The sequence below is a fragment of the Streptopelia decaocto genome (assembly GCF_964273445.1).
Source record: "Streptopelia decaocto genome assembly, chromosome: 3".
In the NCBI taxonomy this organism is placed as follows: domain Eukaryota; kingdom Metazoa; phylum Chordata; class Aves; order Columbiformes; family Columbidae; genus Streptopelia; species Streptopelia decaocto.
Window position 1 is genome coordinate 7,831,844 of NC_138656.1, and position 21,972 is coordinate 7,853,815.

The 21,972-nt window shown below is 43.4% G+C and overlaps 1 protein-coding gene across 1 annotated transcript; it reads right to left on the reverse strand.

The window, feature by feature from the left end:
* Window positions 1–396: 396 nt before the first annotated feature.
* On the reverse strand, window positions 397–20,693 carry BFSP1 (beaded filament structural protein 1; the record flags this gene model as incomplete). The annotated part of the gene is made up of 8 exons (XM_082048394.1): window positions 397–1,331; window positions 3,243–3,328; window positions 4,710–4,930; window positions 6,885–6,992; window positions 7,906–7,998; window positions 8,851–8,946; window positions 12,484–12,544; window positions 20,323–20,693. The coding sequence occupies 8 exons, from the start codon at window positions 20,691–20,693 to the stop codon at window positions 397–399; spliced, it is 1,971 nt and encodes a 656-aa protein (XP_081904520.1).
* Between the last annotated feature and the right edge of the window lie 1,279 nt (window positions 20,694–21,972).

Consider the following 21,972-nt stretch of genomic DNA (forward strand, 5'->3'; position numbering starts at 1 on the left):
AACTTTTATTAAATGAACCAGATGTCACAAGTTAACATTTGCAGCTGTCTGAGAGATGGGGAATCGTACGGCAGCTATAGGAGCAGTAGAGGAATACGCAAATTTGTTCCAGATACTGTGGAAAGCCAGGCAGCTCCGTAATAATAATTACTTTCAACTTGTCCTAATCATGAAAATCAGTTGCATAGGATGTACCTATTACTTGTTGCCCTGGAGTGCTCCAACGGCCGTTGCACCAAAGGCGAGCCTACATCAGACGGAATTGCCATCAGGGTATCAATCTGTTCCATACCAAACAGCAAAAATCTCACTACTGTATCATTCGATCAGGAAAAAAAAACAGTCGTTTAATAACTATGCCAGACAAGTTGACTATCAAGTGGGGGGGCGTGTCACTTAAGAGCCTTTGTCACCTGGTTTCTTCTTGCTTGTCTTCTCTATCATTGTCTCCACAATCATCGCTGTCTCTTCGTATGTCTGGATTCTGTCGTCTGAAAACTTCTCGATGGACTCCACCACCTCCACCTTCTCGTAGCTCATGGAGCCAGGCAAGCCTGCTTCCCGGAACAAAAGGCCCTGCTTATCTTCTCGGTCATATTCTGTCTCTCGAAGGACTCCTGGCTCGGCTGGGCTTACCAGACCAGGGGAAGGAACTGTCTCAGGCTCAGAGATGTCTGGATACTTTATGATTTGCTCAATTTTTCCTCTCGCTTTTTTCCCCCATTCAAGCATGTCTTCTTTTTCTTCTTCTTGGAGTTCAAACTCTTCCCTTCTTTCACAGATAAGCTCTTTCTCTTTTTCTGCTGGTTCACCAGGTTCGGGCAGCTCTGGGATGGGCTCCACTTCACCACCGTTCATCACCTTCCCGTTGCTGATTGAAACTGTGATCCCTCCTGCAGGTGGGATGGAGGGGGCCAAGACGGAAGGTTCCTCGTAGCCTTCCTCCCCTGTCACCAGCACATAACGCCCTTTGGGATAGCCTTCAGGTTTTGGCTCTGGTTTCTTGCAGACTCTTATTTTCTCCCTCACAATGTTACAAAATTTATCAAAGGCTTTACTTATCTGGGCTCCATCAGGTACATCCTCTGGGCCCATTTCTTTCTCAGCAAGTTCTAATCCTTCCTGCCCAGGTTCACATGTGACTGAGCCTTCGTGCACAAACTCCAGCTGGTCTTGGTCAAAACCTTCCAGAGTTCTTTCGTACATTCTTTCAGGCGAGAGACCATCAGTTATGTCTCTAGACATCAGCTCCTTTTTCCTGGCAATTTTCTTTGTCAGAGCTTTTTGTCTGGGCTTCACACTGGCAATATCTTGCATGGCCTGGGTGATATCTACGGAAAAAACAAAACAAAGCAAACAACAAACAGTGCTGAACACAGTTGCTGCAAATGCTAGAGCCTCCTCTTGTTCTCCCTGCTGCATGTGGAGAGCTGAATGCAGCAGCACATGTGAGCATAGCTTCTGTCAGCACATTAAACAGCCTCTTCTTTTGCCTCAGCTCCCTTGGCCAAGTAGTCAATTTGCATCTGAGGTCGCCACTGCCACAGGCAGCGTGGGGACAGAACAACTGCGCGTGTAAGAGAAGCAGCTGCACAAAAAGTTCACCTTTCCGGCCGGCATTAATGCTCAGCAGAAGCGTTCAGCTCCGGCTGCTGCTGCAGTTGGGCTAAGCACCTTCCTCCCAGGCATCGTGACAGGGTTTGGCCCTGTTCACTAGACAAGAACCCTCATTTCCTAAGGCAGAGACTGAAGCCAGGTGCCCAAAGTCTTGCATGGTACGGCAGTAGGACTAACTAGAAACAGCTTCTCTGGCTTTTACAATTCCTGCTAGGGTTTAGGGAGGAAAAAAAAAACCAAAAGCCCTATTTGAAACCTTCCTGCTGAATGCAGCCTTGCTGGGTGAGCAGTACAGGCCTGATGGGAAAGGTGAGGGTCATCCCCAGCTCTTCCAGTGCTTCTGAAGATGGGCACAGCATGGGGACGCCTTGCCTTTGTGTCCAGGGGGGTTAAGAGTGAGCCAGCCACCTCCCCTCCCAGCAGTTTTGGGCACGGGCAGCTGCAGGGAGGCTTGTCACAGTGCGCGGCCAGCAGGCTCAGAGCTAAGCAGCTGCCCCGCCAGTGGCGTGGTGCTGAGGAACATCATTTTGGGATCACTCAAACACGGAGGAGCTGGAGGCCCGTGCAGAGGAAATCCCAGCCCACAGGCTGGGACTCTGGTCTCCTGGGCAGTCAGCAACCACAGACCCCACAACAGCTCAGCAGGAGCACAAGCAGGCTACCGATTTCCATTGCATGAACAGCTAGAGCAGAGGAGGCAGAGGGAATTAGGGGAACAAAGATATAGATAGCTATTAGTATGCTTTCCCGCAGGCAGTTGTTTTGTCCCATGTCACAGGTGCAGTAATGCACATAAAACACCCTGTTTGCCTTGCAGGTGTGGTAAGAGACGGACCGAATCCTCAGCGGGTATAAAACAACACTTTGCAGCACAGTAGTTACTTACAGCTGCTGAGGATTTGGCCTCAGGCATTATGGACCCATATAATAGAAAAATGCTGCAGTTCACAGAGCAGTTCGAAAAATTACAGCTGCACCCCAAAGAAAAGCTTCATTTGACAGCTTATCTCTATTCTCAGGGGCAGTTTGTTGTTAGTAAAACCCTGGTGAGCCTTGGATTCAAGCTATAGCAAGCCATCCAGTATGTTAGTACCTAGAGCACCTCTCTATAAACCAGCTCCCCTCTTTGCTAAGAGGAGCCTTTCTAGTTTAGTCTTGGCCATTTCCTTGTCACCAGGTTTACAAGCATCCTCATTCTAACAAGCAATCATACAACACGGAAGAAACATCATTCAGAGGGAACCAGGCCATGGCATGTAAACAGGCCCAAAAAAGTGTCCTCTGCCTGCCTGCAGCACTCAACATGCCCTGATGCTCCTTGTACAGTACTGAAGTGTGGGCCAACAAGTCAGTCTTGCCCCAGTTTCAGGTGCCTTCTGACTTCACTCTATTGATTAGCTTAAGTAGTAAGTTGTCAAAATTAACAAAGAAACTAGTTTGTGGTTTTGGCCTTTGACAGCTTGTCCCAAAGCCAGCTGAGGTAAGCTGAAATTGTTTCATTTACTTAGCAAGCCTGGAGTCAAGCTGTCATGGCTGGTGTTTGCATGGAAGACAAATGGAAAACCAGCTTAAAAATACAATGATGCTGCTCTTGACAGACACAGGAAGATATGTCACAGGTTTACCTCTTCCCCTTGAAGCTTGAGGCTGGACAGGTCTATAGATCTGCGTGAAGAGTGTGACTGGCGTTCCTGCTATAGCAGAGTTTAACCTGCCGGAGAAGACGCGCATCGGTCAGATCTCTCCCCCTCGTTTCCATCAAGAGCAAGTGAAATTGTGCAAAATGAAGCATGGAGGTTAAAGAAATGTGTTTCTTTGTGGTGAGGAGTCAAGAAGAACACTGGGAGCCTGTTTCTTGCCTGGGGAAAATAGACACAGCCACAGCACCTTCACAGGAGTTGGACTGTTTCCACCAGCAGGACATGTGGGATGCTCCATTAGGTAAACTACTCTAGTAATTAAAAGCCATTGCAACAGGTTTGTAATTTAGCACAGTACTTTGAAAGATGGGAAGATTTTGGATGGGCAAACAGTCAATCCATGCCTACCAGAGGTCAGCAAGAGCTGTAAATGCTGGCCAGTAAAATAAGAAATTTGGTAGCCATTACAACGTTACCTGCATATGCCTGACTTCAGAAGGGCAAGAAGAAAACTGAGCAGTCTTCCTTAGTAAATATTTGAGGAGTCAGTGGTATTAAGGGTTAAAAATTATAACTGAGAGGCTGGCCTATATGCAAACCTGTGGCCTTTCCAGTCCATTCTGCCAGAACTTCAGATATTTTGGCCTCTAGGAAGGATATATACTCTGTGTAGATATACAACAGATCCACATTTTGATTTTTGGTGCTGAGAATTACCCTGATGGGATGCTCCTAACCAGAATGCAGTGTCCAAAATGAGACACTGAAAGTTGGTGAAATATCTGTTCCCCACGTGTGAGATTGATTAGTAGTGAATGTCCTTCCCTTGCATCTTCTGGACAACCCAGAGCAGTGGTTTGGGTGTTCAGGAGCCTGGTCCTGCTGCATCTGCCTGCGCAGGCAGCACTGGGCACTGCTGTGACAGCCCAGCTCCTTTCCCTGTGTGAGGCTGATGGTTGACATTAGAGGGAGCCAGTGCTCCTCATGTAGGTTTAAACGCAACCTAAATCCCTGTAAATTTCTTGCAGTCTCCTCTTTCTTCCCCCCTGCCTTGTTGTGAAGAGTGTTTCATTTTACAGGACGTTTTCCCTGTCTGTGCACTGCAAGACCAACCTGCCTGTCACATCCCAGCAGCTTTGCTGACACCCGGGCCGTGGAGAGGGCATTCGGTTTGCTTTCATGTGCTCCTGACCTCTGTGCACTGACACCAGGACAGCCTATGGAAATGGGGCTGTATGGAAAGAAGCAGCTCAAAATGTTTCTAACCCTTTCCTTGGCAGAGGCTGGACCAGATTTTGCATCTATTTAGATTCCTGTCCCTGGATATCTACCAGTGAAAGGTGTGAAATGGACATAGTTTTGGGTGGATCAAATGTCCTGAAACATGCATTTTTGAAAGGAGACAAAAGAGATCACTGGCCCCTTTGGGAGAGCCCAGAAATCCAGCCTTACCGGCTCTCCTCGTTCTCGATGATACGCCTGTACCGTTCCAGCTCGTTCTCCAGGGACTGCTGGTAGATCACCAGCTGGCGACAGTCGGTCGTGTACTTCTCCAAGGTCCTCTCGGCCTCCTCTATCCCCTTCCTAAGGTTTTCAATCTGCTCATTGTAAAGCTGAATTTCATCGTCGTAACTCTCCTGGGTGTTTTTAATTGCTTGCTCTAGCATGGTTGTCTGGTAAACAAAATTGGTGGGTAAAAGAAGCAGCTCTGAAGCATCCAGCATCCCCACATTTCAAGGGTAATTAAAGGCAAGACATTTTATTATGATGTGTGAGGCTGCACTGCTGAAACACAGCAGCAATTTCACTGCATTTGTGCATTCAATTCCTTGGCTTTTTTACTGTAGCAATAAAAATAAGTGCTGTGCAGTTAGGCCTCAATGCCAGTCACTGGAGTGCACATTGACCAGGAGGTGGCGATGAGTGCCTTGCAAAAACGAGGACCAGGAATTACAGGTGGGATATTTTGGCAGTGTAATTCTGCTCTCACTTTCTTCTGCTATCTTCAGCTATTTATTACAGTTACTTTATCACTTAAGATTTTTTTATTCCCTTTTCAAACAGCTTTTATAGAGATGCACTCACAAAAAGCTAATGGGGCAATAACTGACTAATGGATTCTTTAATAATTGATTTATTTCTATATGTTACAGGCAAGAATTTCAAAAACCTTTTAAGGGCCTAAATTTAGGAGCTAAGTCCCTTGGTATTAGTTTGGCTATACTGCAGAGCACAAGGGGACCGACAGGTTCTACAAACCCCTTTAGCGTTTGGTGCTCATGAAGTGGGGTCGATAACCAACATGGTTATCAGGCTCAGACACAGGACAGCAAAGGAGCTCCAGGACACCTCAGTCATCAGCTTGAGCCTTCACCATCACAAGAAACCATGCCATCGACCTCCACTCATAAAGGTATTTCACCCTTTTAAACTCAAGGCATGAGAACTAATATGTTAATAAACTCTTTCTAAATGGGACATGAAGATTTGATTTTGAAAGCAGCATGATTAATTCCCCAAAGAGCGCCTCTCTCTGTCTGCCAGCAGGAGGCTGATTTTCTCCCCTTGTCCCTATACTGAGTCATTATCTCACTTATCAGTATATTGATCCTTGCCTTCCCAGAGCACATGCATCCTTTCCACCAAAGCATCACACATGAGAAAGAAACCAGGGAAAAAGACCTGGGGTTAGCACTAACCCCGAGTGCCCTAGTGAGAGAAGTTATGCTCATAGCTACTGCTATGGCTGTCCAGAGGTGTCCAAAGTATCACCAAAAGGTGTTTTATGCCAGTATATCATTTTTCACACCCTGGATCCACTAAGAAACATTCAACTGCATGGAGGCAGACCTGCCATTAGCAGTTATCCAGGTCTGGTTTCTCTTCACTGTAGCCTTTAGCTGCTCCTCCATCTGTGCAGCCCTTGTCCCGGCACTGAATGCTTGCTCAGAGACAGTGACTGGAGGAGGAAGGTTGATTTACAGCAAGTTTGGCTGGGAGATGGGCAGGAGCAACGTATGAAAGTCTTGACCAGGCATTTTCTGCGAATCAGGAATTGGCAAAAAGTAGGTGGTTTTGGCATTGACTTAGTGCTTGGTAGTGACAGGGATGAACACGGGATGCCAAATGTATCTTAACACCTATTTCAAAGGACATTCACTTTTGATTACTAAGTCTGTCCAGTCTTTCTCACAGCAAGCTCAGCACTGACAGAAAGGAGCCCTGGAGGTCCCCCATCATTTTTCACGGCGCCAGTTTCCAGCCCAAGCTCAGTGAGAAAGAAAGCAAGACCAGCCCCATGTGACTTTTCCATCCACAGCCTCCTGCTGACTCTATCCTGCAGGAATCCAGTTGCAAAGTGGAAACCTTCTCCCACCAGCCACTCCATTAGGCCAGGACAGTTTCGCTGTAGCTGTGATACCTACAGCCCTCCCATGCCATCTAAACCTGATGATTTGGGCCACTGAGAGAAAGGGAGTGAAACAGCTGAAGACAGAGGTGGAAAACTAAAATGAAAACACACCTCCAAGTCTCCAAGCCAACTGACCCTCTTAAAGACCATGTGGCCATAAAAAGAGCAGAGTTCACAAGCACTACAGTGGTGTTTGTGGCTAGTTATGGCAGTACCTCTGTCTGCAGTTTGTATTTCTGTGCCTGGAGCTGGCAGAGGATGCTCTTGTATTCCTCCAGCTGGCTCTGCAGAACAGGGATCCTTCTCTCCGCTATCAGTTTTTCCTGGTTGGAAGAAAATGTTAATACAGGAAAGTATGTTTCACTCTTTTAAAAAGAGCTAAAAGATATTCTACTACTGGAAATAAACTGCAAAGACAAACAGAAAATTACAAAAGACAATTACAAAGATGGGTACTGAACCTCAAGTAAACCCTTGTGGCATGGCTTTAAGAATAAAGGTTTTCAGATGGCAGGACTCTAGAAGTACAGCTTATGTTGAAATTAGACCCTGTAGATGTAGCTGTTCATATCTTCTTCCAACTAATAAATGTTCTTTGCATAGCCATTCATACTGGTGGGAATCACCAAATTTTCATCTACTCTATAACAATATATTTGACTTACAACTTTTCACCACATCTTGCTGTGGGGGACTACGGTGGGTCCGTGGATTCCCTGACGGAGGGCATGGGAACAGAAATTAGCCTTGAAGATATGAAGGCCTACCCGTGAGAAAGATGGGAGTAAAGGAGTATCCGGAGATGTTAAGGATGTACCCGTGAGAGAGAAGGGAGTAGAAGAGTAATATTGGTCCATGTTGTTTGTCCGTCTCAACCGCGACATCTTGCCCCTCCAGGACAAGATTTACTCTCTCTGTAAATACTGATATATCCTGCCAGCTCCTCCTCAGGTAGGCAGCTCAACCACTTCTGCTGCCTTTGAACTAGCCATTTTTGGGGCTAGCACACTTGCAAGAGCACACCTGACTAACACAATCTCTCTTCTCCTGATCAATTTCATTTTTCAAAACTACAGGTAGTTTTTTCTCTTATATTCAGTATTCAGTACTTACTCATAGCTGTTGCAGTTTTCATTTAACCCTGGAGTTGGAGTTAGAGGACCTGGGATGCTTTAGGAGTAAACATTGTCTCTTTCTTACTTGGAGCAGCATGTATTTACCAACAGTAATACCTACCTCACATATGCCAGTGGCTATAGGGGACACGCGAGGGGTTGTCTGGATAATCTGCTGCAAAACACTGACATAGGTCTGGATTTCCATAAGGTTCTGTGGAGAAGTAGAAAACACCTTCATCAGAAAATGCCATAGCAAGGTGCTCCCTTCAATGTACTCTACTTCTGGGGCTTGTTCCTAGATATTTACGTCTTTCAGCACATAGAAGTCCAGTTCCTGTTCAGACTTGGTTTTGGAGTGTGGTTTTAGACCTGATTTTGAGTGCATGTGTGCTAACAGGTTCATCATGCTAATGGTACATTACAGGCATTTGGCTAAGTGACAACATAGTTCACAGTCTTAATTAAGGATTTTGTGATTTCTGATTTCACGGGAGATTTTCAAAATGAGAACCACAAAACCTTTGCATGTGATGCAAAAAAGTGAGCCTCTTCTTTCAAAAGCAGCAAAGATGGGACAGTGGCCCGATACCAGGCCTCACAGCTCTACTAGGAAGCAGAAGGGGGCTGCATATGTTAATTGGCTGCAGCTTAATCATACAGCCACAGGCTCATGTCTGCTGATTAACTGGAATGCTCTGTCCCAGAAAACTGGGTATCCTCCTCTGATGAAAGCAATAGCTGCTTAGCATGAAATACAGGACAGTTTGACCAGCCTGTTGGGTTAAATCATGATAAGAGGTTAACAAATTCAAGACATGGCTACAGCTGTAGACATTGGACCCTGTAGGAGTCAATTCAGACGTTTGCGGCCAGCCAGCCACTGGACTTGACCTCCACACTTCAGCTGTTGTGCCCACTGAAAATATACAGTGTTATATTTACCCACCAAAACACAAACGGGATTTGTTTTAATTTGCCGCTGGAAGAGATTGCGGACAAAGGAAAGCTTCACATGTGTCTCTAGAAGGAAGATACAATGAAAATGGCAAATTCAGTCAGTTACCTTCTTGTATCTGTCCTTCGTGGCATTAATGTCATCCTGCAGGAACTGGGACTCGATCTGCAGCTCCAGGTTGCACAGCAGTGCTTCATCAGCTTCCTGCAACGCAGAGACACACAGTACGGTCAGTCTGTACAGCTGGAGCACTAAAACCACAGCAGCCACTGGGCCATAGCAAGGATCACTGCACATGCTTAGAAACCTGTGTGGAGAGTTAAAGCCTAGAGAAAAAAAAGTATTATGGAATCAACAAACAGCAGGCACCTTATTCATCATCTTCTCCTATTATACATGCTGCTTTTCTGTACAAACATAATTTATGATACAGGTTGGCACTAGCACTGTCAAAATATGTTTACCATATGATTTATGAATGCTGGGAACCAAGTAATAGATGCTATGAAATACCAGGTTTTGACAATAAAAGCTTGCAATGGTGCATGAATCTTAAACAGAAGACATCAACAGACTAAGGTGTTGATTTCTCTAGGGTTTATGGCAGGACCTGAGGTATCCTGACAACTTTTTAATATCCCCAGTAAGTAATCTCTTATTGAAAAAAACACAGGATGGTCCAAAGTATTTTCTCTTCTTCTTTTGGTGTCTTCTTTAGTATCACAAATGTTTGTCACATTTGGAGCCACTTCTGAGAACAAAAATGACAGATGAGCAAGTCTACAAAAGGTCAGTTTGCTGCAGAAATTCCTAATATTGGGGTTTGTGAGGAAGGAAGTTCATAACGTCCAATTAATCAGAGGACAAGGTGTATGACTAGCAGTCATGATCTCAAAGTACATAGGTGTGAGTGGCGCTAGTACTTAAATCCAGTGAAATCTCCATTTTCAAAGGTCTAATTTAGATTTTTTTCTATGTTATACTGTTTAATACAAGCCCTTGAATATCGAATAATTTCCATGGAACTTAGCAATGTATTTTACAAATATGTAAGTGTGAAAGGAATAGCTTTATTCTTCTACTTAATGCATGTCTTCTTGGTTAGGTTTATCAATAACTAATGCTGTAAAATATCACTTTTGAGAAAATATCTTGGAAGTTGCCAACAGATTATTCCCTGCAAGTCTACAAAACTTTTAAGTTCCTGCAACAGTTTGCTATTTGCCTCAAGAAAGTCTTGATTTCTGCATTTAACTTAAAGTGTGTAAAAAAGGGGGAGGGGGAAGAATTTAAAGGTGTCCCTTTAAAATTACCTATGTGCTGTGATTTAATTTAATTAAAATTAAAATTACCAGCTGTAAATGTGTCTCGGTGAGGGGAACACAGGTTGCAAATAAAAGACTGAAATCTATGGGTGCAGCATATGACTGGTGGAAGGGGATTTTTCTTTCTGCACATGCACAGCACAAGCTATTCCAAAAATGCGTAGATGTCAGCTGTCTCATTATGCCGCTGAGCCTCTCCAGCGGTCTCTCTGCTTTGTGAGACAGCGGCTGATTCAGACACATCCAGACCAGCACATTCTGAGCCAGTCATCAGGAATGCCCGCTGCTTTTCTGTGCTCTTCTGCCTTCCTATTGAGGGGAAGATCAACAGGACAATGGTCATGTTGGCAGGCTTGGGGGGGGAGCCAAAAAAAGCCCCAAAGGCCTTAGATAATAAAGACAAGCAAATATTTCTGCATGTAATAAGCAAAAGCAGCATTTGGCTTGCCAAATGTTCCTTCAAAGGGGAAAAATACATTTGTTTTTATGCTCTGCTTTGAGATACACCAGCTTCATTGATGATGCTTTCTATTAGAACAGTGCAGCGCCTACGCATTTTCTTCGGAACTTTGCAGTATTTGCTATTCACTCAACTTCTGAAAAACCTTTCTGCTTTAGGTGTTGATTCCAGAACCCTGATCCATGTGCTGAAGCAGCATTTTCATTTACCTTGGAAGACAAATCCCTCAGCTACCTCTAGAACCACTGTGTGCTGATTTTCCAAACTGATTCGCCATCTGTCAGGAAAGATGCAAAATCACATTTGGACATGCAGATTTCAGGCTACGTCTCAGGCACTGTGTAGAAAATCAGCTGTGTTCTCTTCAGCATTTGGTGCCCCAATACAAGGAGGTGCTGCAACAAGGGCAGCCCAGATGCAGCCTGGAATTAAAATATCCCCCACAATTCAAGATCTTGTCAGATGTGCCTGGTGTTGTCAAATTAATTCACTTTTCTCTAACTACAGATAGGCTGAGAGGAACAGTGAAGCTGGACCCACCACCTCCAACTACCGCCTAAAAAATATTTGCCTCCACAAATATTTTTTAAGAGTTTGCAGGGTGTCCAAGAGCCCTGCTAGCACACTGGAAAACAGCAGCGATGCAGGATGTCTAGAGCTCACGGGAGACAGAAATGCTGAAAAGCTCACTTATTTTTAATATAAAACATGCATAGCATTGATATGACAGTGCTCAAGCAGAATGGCTCCTGCCATTTGTAGTGGGGAAATAAAAGTCTCTATTTAATTCACCCATAATTGTTTTCCAAAACAGAAGATGAAGGATAAGCTGTGAGAAACAGAACTGGGGAAAGATACCATACAACTTTCTTCACTCAGATGAAAGCAAGTAGCAAGCAGATGACTCAGGCTTTCTCACCATCATAGACCTGGTTTGGAAACTTCCCAAATATGTTAGTAAACTTTTACATTTTCTTTAAGCTATGATATTCGCATAGCATTAATTCAGGAAAGTGCAGCTCAATGTAAACACTGCACATGTTTCACTGTGAAAGGAACAAATCAGGGGGTTTTGCAGCTTTTCTTTTGCTTGGAAGTCTGGTGGGAAGCTGTGGGTCTGTCCTGGGAAGGACTGACCATATCCTGTGAGGGACTGAGGAGCTTTGAGATCCAACAGACTTCAAGACCTGGATGCAATCATCATTTTCTCATGCCATGATATCAGTTCTAAATATACTTTAACACAATAACTGTATTAAAAAAAAAAAAAAAAAAACAGGGGAAAATAAATATTTAGCAACAAATATGTTTTCTCCAGTCATATTCCAGACTCTTAGATACATGAATTTACTGCACATTACAACTAATAAATGGACTCTTCCTACCTTTGTGTGTAGACTCTAACTCAGAAAAAATGTCTTCTGAGTTTAAAAAAACAGGGTGTTAAGAGTTAAAAAGAATTATTAAAGGCACCTAAACATGTGCCAGGTCTTCAGCAAGGGTGAATTAGCAAAGCTAACATTGGATGTGGAAGAAGGAAAAGATATGTCAACTCCAGGTCCTGAAATGAATGCAGGAGCCATCTGCTGATGCTCTAAAGGAGTGCTGTGCAGTAGATCCTCCTAGTCCTTGGTCTTATTGAAAAATTAATGAGGTCCTGAGCACAGCTGAGGCTGTGGGCTGCAGATGGCATGTGCTACATGACCAAAATGAACAGGGCTGTCCAGAGCAGGGCACTGCGCAGTGTGTACGCACATGCCAAGGTTCAGCCATTTGCACGAGGCTTAGGGAAGGGGATGGAGGGGAAGGAGAACTTTTCATCGGTGTATGATGACAAGAAATGTCTTGCTCTGACATTTTATCTTCCCACTGCTTCTTCAAATAAGATTGCTGTAGTAAATTAAATCAGAAGAATAAATGATGAAGACCTTTCCTTTTCCATTTTCCCAGGCTTACCTTATTAAGGCGTTCAAGGGTTTCTTTTAGCCTCTGCTGATATTCACGTTCATTTCTATACCTGCAAATAGAAGAAAGGAGATGAATGTCAATGGTTCATCCTTTTGCAAACTGCACTGTCATCTGCAATATCACACACAACATATGCTTCACACTGAAGCAGAATATGAATCTTGAAAAGGCCTAAAAGATTTATTTAGGCATTAGCTTTTTTTTTTTTTTCCTCTCAGATGCTAAGAGTAATTCCAGAATTTACTAATTGTCCTCAACTTATGTAGCAGAAGACAATGGAAGACATTTGCTATCACTTTTTCAGAGAAAGCCCGAGAATAGATTATTGACAATAAAAGTATATTCGATTGGCATTGGACTATAGTGACAGCCATTCATCAGTGGCTACTATGTGAGTATTTGCTACATTGGCACATTAGCATTTAATTACATTGTACTTGGTTTTCTGTTCAATAAGCATTTTCATGATAAACACATTAAACTCAAAGGTTGCAATTTCATATATTGACTATGAATGAATAATGCTGTATTAGGGTGCTTTAATAAATCAAGCTTTATGTCCCCTTTAATAGCAACTCATACTTCAGCTTGGTAAAAATCATGTCTGACTCTTAGTAAGGATTACATTTAGTCAAATATTCTTATGCATTTACAAAATGTCCACAAGTGCATTGTGCCCATGTTCCTGGACTGAGTGAACAATGGATGTATATTTTGTGTACCTTTGATTTGAGGAAATGGCACATACTCTTTTAAGAATTATGGCTCTGTATTTGTATTTTCATAGAATCATAGAATGATTTGGGTTGGAATGGACCCTAAAGCTCATCTAGTCGAACCCCCCTGCCATGGGTAGGGTCACCTTCCACTAGACCAGGTTGCTCAAAGCCCCGTCCAACCTGACCTTGAACACTCACAGGGATGGGGCATCCACAGCTTCTCTGGGCAACCTGCTCCAGTGTTTCACAACCCATATCATAAAAATTTCTTCCTTATATCCAATCTAAACCCACCCTCAGTTTAAAGACATTGCTCCTTATCCTGTCACTACTGGACCTTGTAAAAAATTCCTCTAGAATTATCTTCTAGGAAATGCTTTTAGTTGCACAGTACAAAATTTCTTAATTGTTCATTACTATTGTTTATTCCTTTCCCTAAATAAACTATATATAAAATAGGAGACACAGTTTAATGAGGCTCCATTAAAAAAAAACAAACACAGCCAGAAGCATCTTATAGCACAAGGCTTTGCCATCAGTACTGAACAAGTAGCTCATCAAACTCCATCTCCTTCCAGTGCCAAAGCACATAAATACAGTCTATTCCTGTTTATCCCTTTGTTTTCCTTAAAATAATAGACATACAGAAATATAAAAAGCTTTCCTTTCTTACTCCCTACAAGAAACCCTCGCGGTGAGTGACAAGTCAGCTTTGGTGGTGAATATCCTTCATTTGCAGTACAAACAGTGGACATCAACATAAGCACGAATGCTGGCTGAAATTCAGAATTGAACATAAGCACTTGTCTGTCTTCTGAAACCATCAGTTAAGCCCACATATGCTAGTGGCACCCAGGGGACTTGGTCCAGTCAACAGGGAACGTGTCAGTTCCTAGACTGAACAGATCAAGGATCAAATTATAATAGTCTTGTTAACCCCACTTCTTCCATTTATCTCTTGCAGGATGAACAGTCAATGTTATTCTCATCTCTTTTAATATGTCTTGGAAAGCTGAAGGGATGGGGTCACTTGTGAACTGAGCAGGACCACAAAGAAAGAACTCGGCAGAACAAAGAAATGGACTCAACTTAGTGCTTTGGTTTCCCAACTTTCCTTTCTTTTGAAATCTCATAGTAGCAGGGTTGGTCGCTGGCCTATTTTAAATTCTTACCATGAACAGCAAAGAAACAAGTGAAAATGATGAGATTTTATTTCATTATCACTCCTACAAATCGCTGGGCCTCCTCAACTGAAGTGCTATTTTCTGACAAAATTAAAACAATGTGTTTTTGCCAAATTGTAGTAACACAGGCTTTGCTTCCAAGGATATAACCAAGAATATTCAGCTTTAAAAGCGAAATTGCCTTTGTTTCTCCTGTTTATTAAGTAGCTTACCTCCAACCAATTTTCTATCTATCTTATAAATTTTTTTTGCATGCAGTGGACAATAAACACTTCATTTACTTGGTTTCTGCGGCAGCTTGTGAAAATCAAATACATAGCTACAATAAAAGGCTGGGTTTACACGCCCAAATAGAGTCAGGTTCTAAATCTCAGCCGTAATGTCATTCCAACCTGCTCAAAGCTGCCAAGTTGCTAGATCCTCACTCAAAAATTATTTCAATTACCAAAATATTCAGCTATGTTTTCCTTCACTCTCAAATCACCCAAATACCTGTTGTGTCACCTGGCCATATATCCACCTGGCAGCCTTGAGAGAGTTAATATTGTGTGCTTACTCTTTGAAGGAGGATTGCTTTTAAGTGGTGTTCAATCTGCTCCAGAAGCTCACTGCAAAAGGGCTAAGGACTTATTAGAAATGCTTCAGAGACCTCATGATGCCTCTACGCCTGCTGAAATCTGCCTACGTAAATGCAATGGCTGACAAATTGCAGCCCTGTTATGCTTCAAACCTGATTTCATGTTCAAGTAATTACCTGGGCACGTTGAAAAGAGGTGAAGTTTTTAGTCTTTCCTGGACCTTAAGAACCATGAGGTTTGGTTTTGCTTTATTGATTTTTTTGTTTGTTTGTTTTTTAAATAAACCCTTCTCACCTAGTCAAGCAGCTTTAGGGCTGCAACAAACTTTTTTTGACTGTTTGGAAAAAAAAAAATAAAGGAAAAAAAAAAAGATACTGTTTTTCACAGAGGGGAAACAAAAATGGAGTGGAGGGGGATGCTGGGCTCAAAGAAAGTACATTACAGTTCAAAGGTTCCCATTCCCTCGCCTCTTTTAGGTCAGCAGCTCTCTGTTGGGGCACTAACAGATTTACAGATGTTTGTTAAACCCCTTGAACTCCACTACAGCTCAGGGCACTAGGCTGGTGATGGTAGCAGGTGTGCAGGAGGGAAACCCACTGCCAGGCTGGTTTCTCTACCGGGAAAGGACGGCTCCAGCAGCACTGTACATCTCTCTTCCTGTCTCTCGCTGACAGACGGGCTCTTAAGAGATGGGGTCCTCAGGGCAAGGCCCTTTCTATTCAGACTCTGCCTCTGCTGCAGTGCAAGGGCTGGCTCCTCTCCAAAGAAAACAGTGATAACACAACCTCGTGATGCTCAGTGACCAGATACTCAATTCCATGTCAAGCCTGTGCTCTTAATATAAAGAGAAATGTTGTCTCTCTGTTGAACCCTGCTGAACTCTTCCAGCAATGTATGAAACCTGGCTTGCCACAAGCCCAGGTTAAACTTTCCTGCTACCTTCCTCCTTTTCAGTTTCCCTGAGGTACTTCTCTAGCCTTATCTCAATAGAGGCAACAGTAATTTGCATACCAAAGAGAACACAAACTGAAAAACGCTGGTCCTACAACGACGATGGACAAGCCAGTAATGCTTGGTTTGTTAAACACCAGAAGCTAGGATGAGCCCCGTGAGGGCTCTGCTGATTTATGAAGTGATTGCTACCTGTGTTATCAAAAAGCTGCTATTGAGCAGCTGACAGCCGTGGGGCAAGAGGAGCGGGTGGAGGGCAGGGAGGAACTCCTCACCTGTGGCTGCAGCAAGTTAAACTCTCCATATCACCACAGAAGCAGCATGGTCACAACCCCTGCACACTGCTCTTAAAAATGGCTTTGCTGATGCTCACTGGCCTCAGAGTCCCTACTGCTCCGCAGATCCCAGCTATCACATTTTCCTACTTGTTTTTGTTCCCCCTCATGGGTGCTGGATCTCCACTGTGGTCCCAAAGGGTGTCAGCTCCTCTGAGCATCACCACGCAGTGCAGCTTGGAGAACACAGGGCAAATTTCTATGTCTAGCTATTTCCAAAGAATCATATGGCATATAAAACCCACAAGATTAGTGAATGAATTTTAAATGAAACAATCGATTAGTAAGACTTTTAATTTCTAAAATTAATTAATCCTGTTCAGTCAAGAGTACTAAAGTCTGGGTTTCTACATCTTTCCTAATATCATGGAGAGAGAAACACAGTCCTTTCCCACAGCCAGATGCAACATTGCTATAATAATGATGGTCAATAAAATTAGCATAATTAGTCTTTTTATGAGATGCATCCAAACAATTCCTAGTGATGCTTTTTCTTTTCCAGCTTCAAGAGAAAGAATTCTCCGTTGGTAGAGTCTGAATTATTCATGTTGATATGAAAAGCTGTGAATGTGCGTATAGAGGACTTAAAAAGAAATTTTAATGTAAGACCTACTTTTCAATGGTTCATGCACATTTAATTGCACAGTCCCAGACCCTGCTGTGTTTAAATGTAGCTTTAAAAGGTCTAGTTATAGACATAAATCTATTTCCCAAACTGTGAATGTAAAAAAAAATGGTTCTAAGAGCTAAAATTCTTTGCATTAGTGAAGGGCACAGACATTTGAGAATTAATTGGTACACAATGCTCTACTCAAAGAGATTTTGTTAGTCCTGGTGTGCCAAAAGCAGACACTTCAATGTTTCAAACTGAAGCAAGAAACCTGTATGTTGGTAGTACAGGGAAAGGCATCTGCGAGGTTAGCGCAGGCCCAGGTAGGAGAGCAGCTCTTCAGCACAGGAATCCTTCTAGTTTCAGCAACATGGCAAGGCCCTAACACAGCACAGAAGATTACTCCTTTATATTTTGTTTAGAGAGCTTTACTTATACGTTTAACTAGCTAAATCATAGCCATCAGGATGGCTTTGAACTAGAAACAGGGTGAGAAGGCAGAGTACCTGGTGTCAGAGCACTGGCTTTATTTTAATGCCTGCAAGTCAAAACCCGATCCATTTTTTTCAGATGCTAAAAAAACTTCCATGTTTGTCTTCAAGTCAAATTCCGCAGCTCGCAAGAGGAAAAAATAAAATCAATATTCACTTTCTGATGTAAACTGAAGGGAATTTGTCACAAAGGCAGCCACTGCCCTTCCATCATAATGGCCCTGTGTACCTTTGATTTTTTAACTGCAAGGTTGTTGGCTTTGATATAGTCATAGTTTCCTTTTTACTTTTGTTTACAGCTGCTGAGCACCCATCCCAGGATTGTATGACAAGACACCGTCCATTTTTTCTAACAAGTCATTAACTACCCCTAAAATCTCACTTTCAAAAAAAGAACACCCCACTTCTCTGGGTGCTTCCCACCCCAGGAGTTTCAATGTCTTGTATTCTTCCCCACCTATTTATAGATTGCATAAAGCACCTCTAATAAAAAGTAAATTATCCTGTGTGAGATCACTTATCCTGCTGCTGGGGAACCATACTGCCAGTTAATCCACAAACTGCTTAGGTGGATGCAGGAATCCATTAAAATATTGCTGGTACAAACTAATATTTTCTGGTACGTTTTTCTAATTGTTTTCTGGACAGTTTTTCTTGAAAATTATCAAAACCAAAGAGAGAGGTGTATATTTTGGTGTGCTGGCTCTTCCCCTGCCTGAAATATTCCAGACACAGATAATGTATCATGCCCAAGTATATCATAACACTACATGTTTCTATATAGTTTGTAGATAATTTTTAACTAATATGCAGCTAGACATTTAAGTATTTAATTTTGACTAAACTTGGAGTTTAGTCAAAATCTCATGGACACCGTGTAGTAAAAACACACAAACAAACATCAGTGCCAACAGCTAAATTACAGCATTGGCTCATGGCTGAATTTCCTGCTCATAAATATCGCTATACAAAACTGCTTAATCAGGTGCTTATTACTTGCTGGCACCGAGCCAGGGCATTGTGGACATCCGACCATTTCCAGCACTAAGCCTCAGTGCATCCCGATGGGCGATTCTCTGCTGTCAGATGAGAAAGAGAGATCAGGACTTGGCATTTCTATAGCTGTGACAGCTCACAGCCCCCATAGGCTGTTTGTGTGGCAGCTCTCCAAACTGGGTTGAAGATTTTTTTTTTCCAGCCAGCTCATTTTCTTGCTTCAAATCTCAGGGTTGCCCCAGAAATATCTGTGGCAGGACAGAAAATGGGGTGGTGTGTGCCGAGCAGCGTGCAGGGGTGAGGACAGGATGAGGGTGCATTAGGACTGTACGGCTGCTGATAGCAATACATCATGGGACCATGGCCAAAAGACACAGATGGCCTCGATGTCAATTGTCACATATCTGTTTTCTGGCTCTTTCCAGTTGAAAAATGATCAGAGACAGAAAAGGAAATATTATCATGGCTTACACTTACTAGTCCAGACGAGGGGAAAATCAGTAAAGGATCAGACAAAAAAAAATCATATCATTTGGGTAAGGTCAGATAAAATGTCAGTGATGGAGACAAGGGATGAAGTCTTGAGGGACACGTATTTCTGCAGTAGCTAGACAGCACTCCAGATGATTCACTTGCTGCCTTACTAAAAATATTTCTGGTGGCTGTGGCAAGCATTGTCTGGGACTGGCTGCACTTCCATCAAGACTGTGTTGTTTGCTTTCCTTCCCATCACTATCAGTGAGAATTGTTTCTAACTAAGCTAAAGTGTATTATACAGAGTGCACCCCTCACACTTTGGTGGGCAGGATTAAAAGCTCCGCTTCAGCCAAATTTTCCTGAATGAACCAGACGAATATACATTTGCGGGGGGGGGGGGGGAGAACCTGACCCATATGTAACAGGAAACCAAGATCCTTCTCTCCTGTGAGCAGACCTTTCAAGAGCAATACTCACCAAGTCTCATTGTGTAATCAACTAAGCAACATGGCCAAAACTGCCTGTTGCTGGAGGGACAGATTAGATGTGTCCGGAGGCTCTGATGTGCTTCACCTTCTAAGGCTCTTGCTCTTTGAATCGTGGTGCCATGGAGGTTAAAGAAAGGTGAAGGTGGGGAAAATCTGTTCTTACAGCTATTGCTTTAGTAACACAAGATGCAAATAGTAGCATGCAAGGAAGAAGAGGGTAATTAGGCAAATTTCACAAACCAGGAAAAAAATTATTTACATTCTTTTCATTCCACATCTGTAGTTGGTGGCACAGACTGGCCCAGGTGCCTCACAATGCCTGTAAATAAGAGTTTATCAGAGATCTCCCACACATCCCAGGAGATATTTGGGATTGCGTAACTTTACTGCTCAGGCATAAGACTTGCTTCAAGCCATTTGTTTTTTAACTAGGTTATTCCCTCTTTGCAGCTCAGAGCAAAATCCTCCTAGAGCTGACAAGCAACAGCAACCAATGGGTGCCACACCAAGGAGCTGCTGCCATGGAAGGGAAAGGGCAATTGCCTGTCTACCTTATTTCCCCAAAAATAAGACCTACCCTGAAAATAACCCCTAGCATAATTTTTCAGGATTTTTGAGACTGCTCAAAATATAAGCCCTACTCTAAAAGTAAGCCCTAGTTACAGTTAATTTAAAAAGTCAGTTTAAATAGTGTCCAGGCAGCTATACATGTAAAAAATTAATAAGTTTTAGAGCAAAAAATAATACAAGACCCTCTCTTCTTTTCAAGGAAAAAGGGTAGCAGCAGTGAAACCATGAAACACAGAACTGGAGCTTCCTAAGTCCTGGCACCTTGCTTTTCACAATGCGTTTACAGGCCATCCCTAGCTACAAGTCTGATGCACATGGAGAGGCATCACCTGTGCACGAGAAGCAGCTGGTGACACCAAACCCATCCTTACTACAAAGATTAGCTATGAAAATGATACTGCCTCTCTTCCTCCATTCACAAGCCTTACTTGTTGCGGTATTCATCGAGCATGCGCTGGGCATCCTTCTCCTCCCGCTCCAGCTTGGCCCGGTCAGACGCCAGCTCCCGCATTCGCTGCCGGTTGAACTCGATCTGCCCGGCGAAGGCTTCGTCCAAGCCCACCAGCTCATCCATGTGCTGGAAGGTCTCCAGCTGCTTCCGCAGGATGGTGTTGCGCTGCTCCAGGACGCGTGCCCGGTTGATGTAGCTGGCGAAACGCTCGTTGAGCTCCTGCAGGTTCTCCAGACCCCGGGCTTGGGCCAAGCTGTCGAATTCAGGGGAGCCTCGCAGCTCATCGTAGGCATCGGACCTTTCATATTTCTCCTTGCGTACCTCGCGGAGGAAGCTGCTCCTGTACATGGCTTCGGGGGGACTGTGCAGTGCCGGGTTCCCCTCTTGCGTGGCTGCCTGTCTCTCCAGTTTGGATCTGAATTATGTCTGGGGGGTTTTGGGAGGAAGTACTGAACATAATCACACCCCCCCCCCAGATGATTAGGACTTGACTCCAGGGCAGTTTGTGGCACTAAAGGCATCATCTGCAGCAGTGAATTAAATAAAACCTGATGGCCCCGCCTTGGGGCTGCCCGTCCAGGCGTCAGCAGTTCGGAGGAGCAGTGGGCATGGGGGGGCGAGGGGCTTTTCTTTTTGAGCGTTGCAATTGTGTATGGCCAGAATAAAAGAGAGCAACATCCAGCTTTCACCCGGCAGATTAAAGCATTATCCATGGACAACAAAACAAGCACTTTGCAGTTTTGGAGGTTAAGCTCAAAGCCTTTCATGGCTCTGCTGGGGGGAGAGCTTTGTCCCATGGTGATGTCCCCAGGGCTGTGTGCAGAGGCCTTCTGCTGAGCCAGGATTTTGGTGTGAGCAGATGGCAGAGTTTTATTTTTGTTATTTGACAGTTTTGCAATTGTTTAGATTGATGGAATAGTGTATAATAGTCAATGTGACTACTGCTCCAACTACAAGATTTTGCCATTCAGTTCTCATTTCATGCTTCTTCATGTCAGTCTTTTCTGCAGGTTATTTCTACCTTGCATAAGAGGCATCAAAGAAGCAGTGGTACTAAAAGCCCCATGTTTAACAGGCCCCTGTTGGGAGGCCAGTTTCCTTGGGGATAGCTACATGCCATGTCCTCTTGTGGACTTTCCATATTAACCCATGGGCTATCACCATCCTTCCTTGGTTCCCTTCACTCCTACTATAATGGAGTTTTGTGTGCTGCCATTCCCTGAGAGGTTTTAGCTTTTCTGGAATTGATGTATGTATTTCCTCTAGTGTTGTTTTTTCTCCAGTCTTTCCCTTTACAAAATTCTGCTTCTTGGGTCCATTCTTCCAGAAGCATGTCTAGTAGCCCAGCATCAAGACAGTCCAATGTTGAGATCTCTGTTAATAATGAATTTATGTAAAAGTCACTCATTTTTTAACGGACACATCTTACATGACTCTTCAAACCTCATGTATTGGAACCTTAACGGAGAGAGATCTCACTGACAGCAAGCGCAGAAGTGAAAAAAGAAACTGGGCGCTCAGATGGCTCTGAAGTTTGGGTTCTGTTATCAAATCTGTATCAAAAGGGAAAAAAAAAATCATAAGATGTTTTCTGCATATTTCCTATTCTGCTTCAGATTATTTGGAA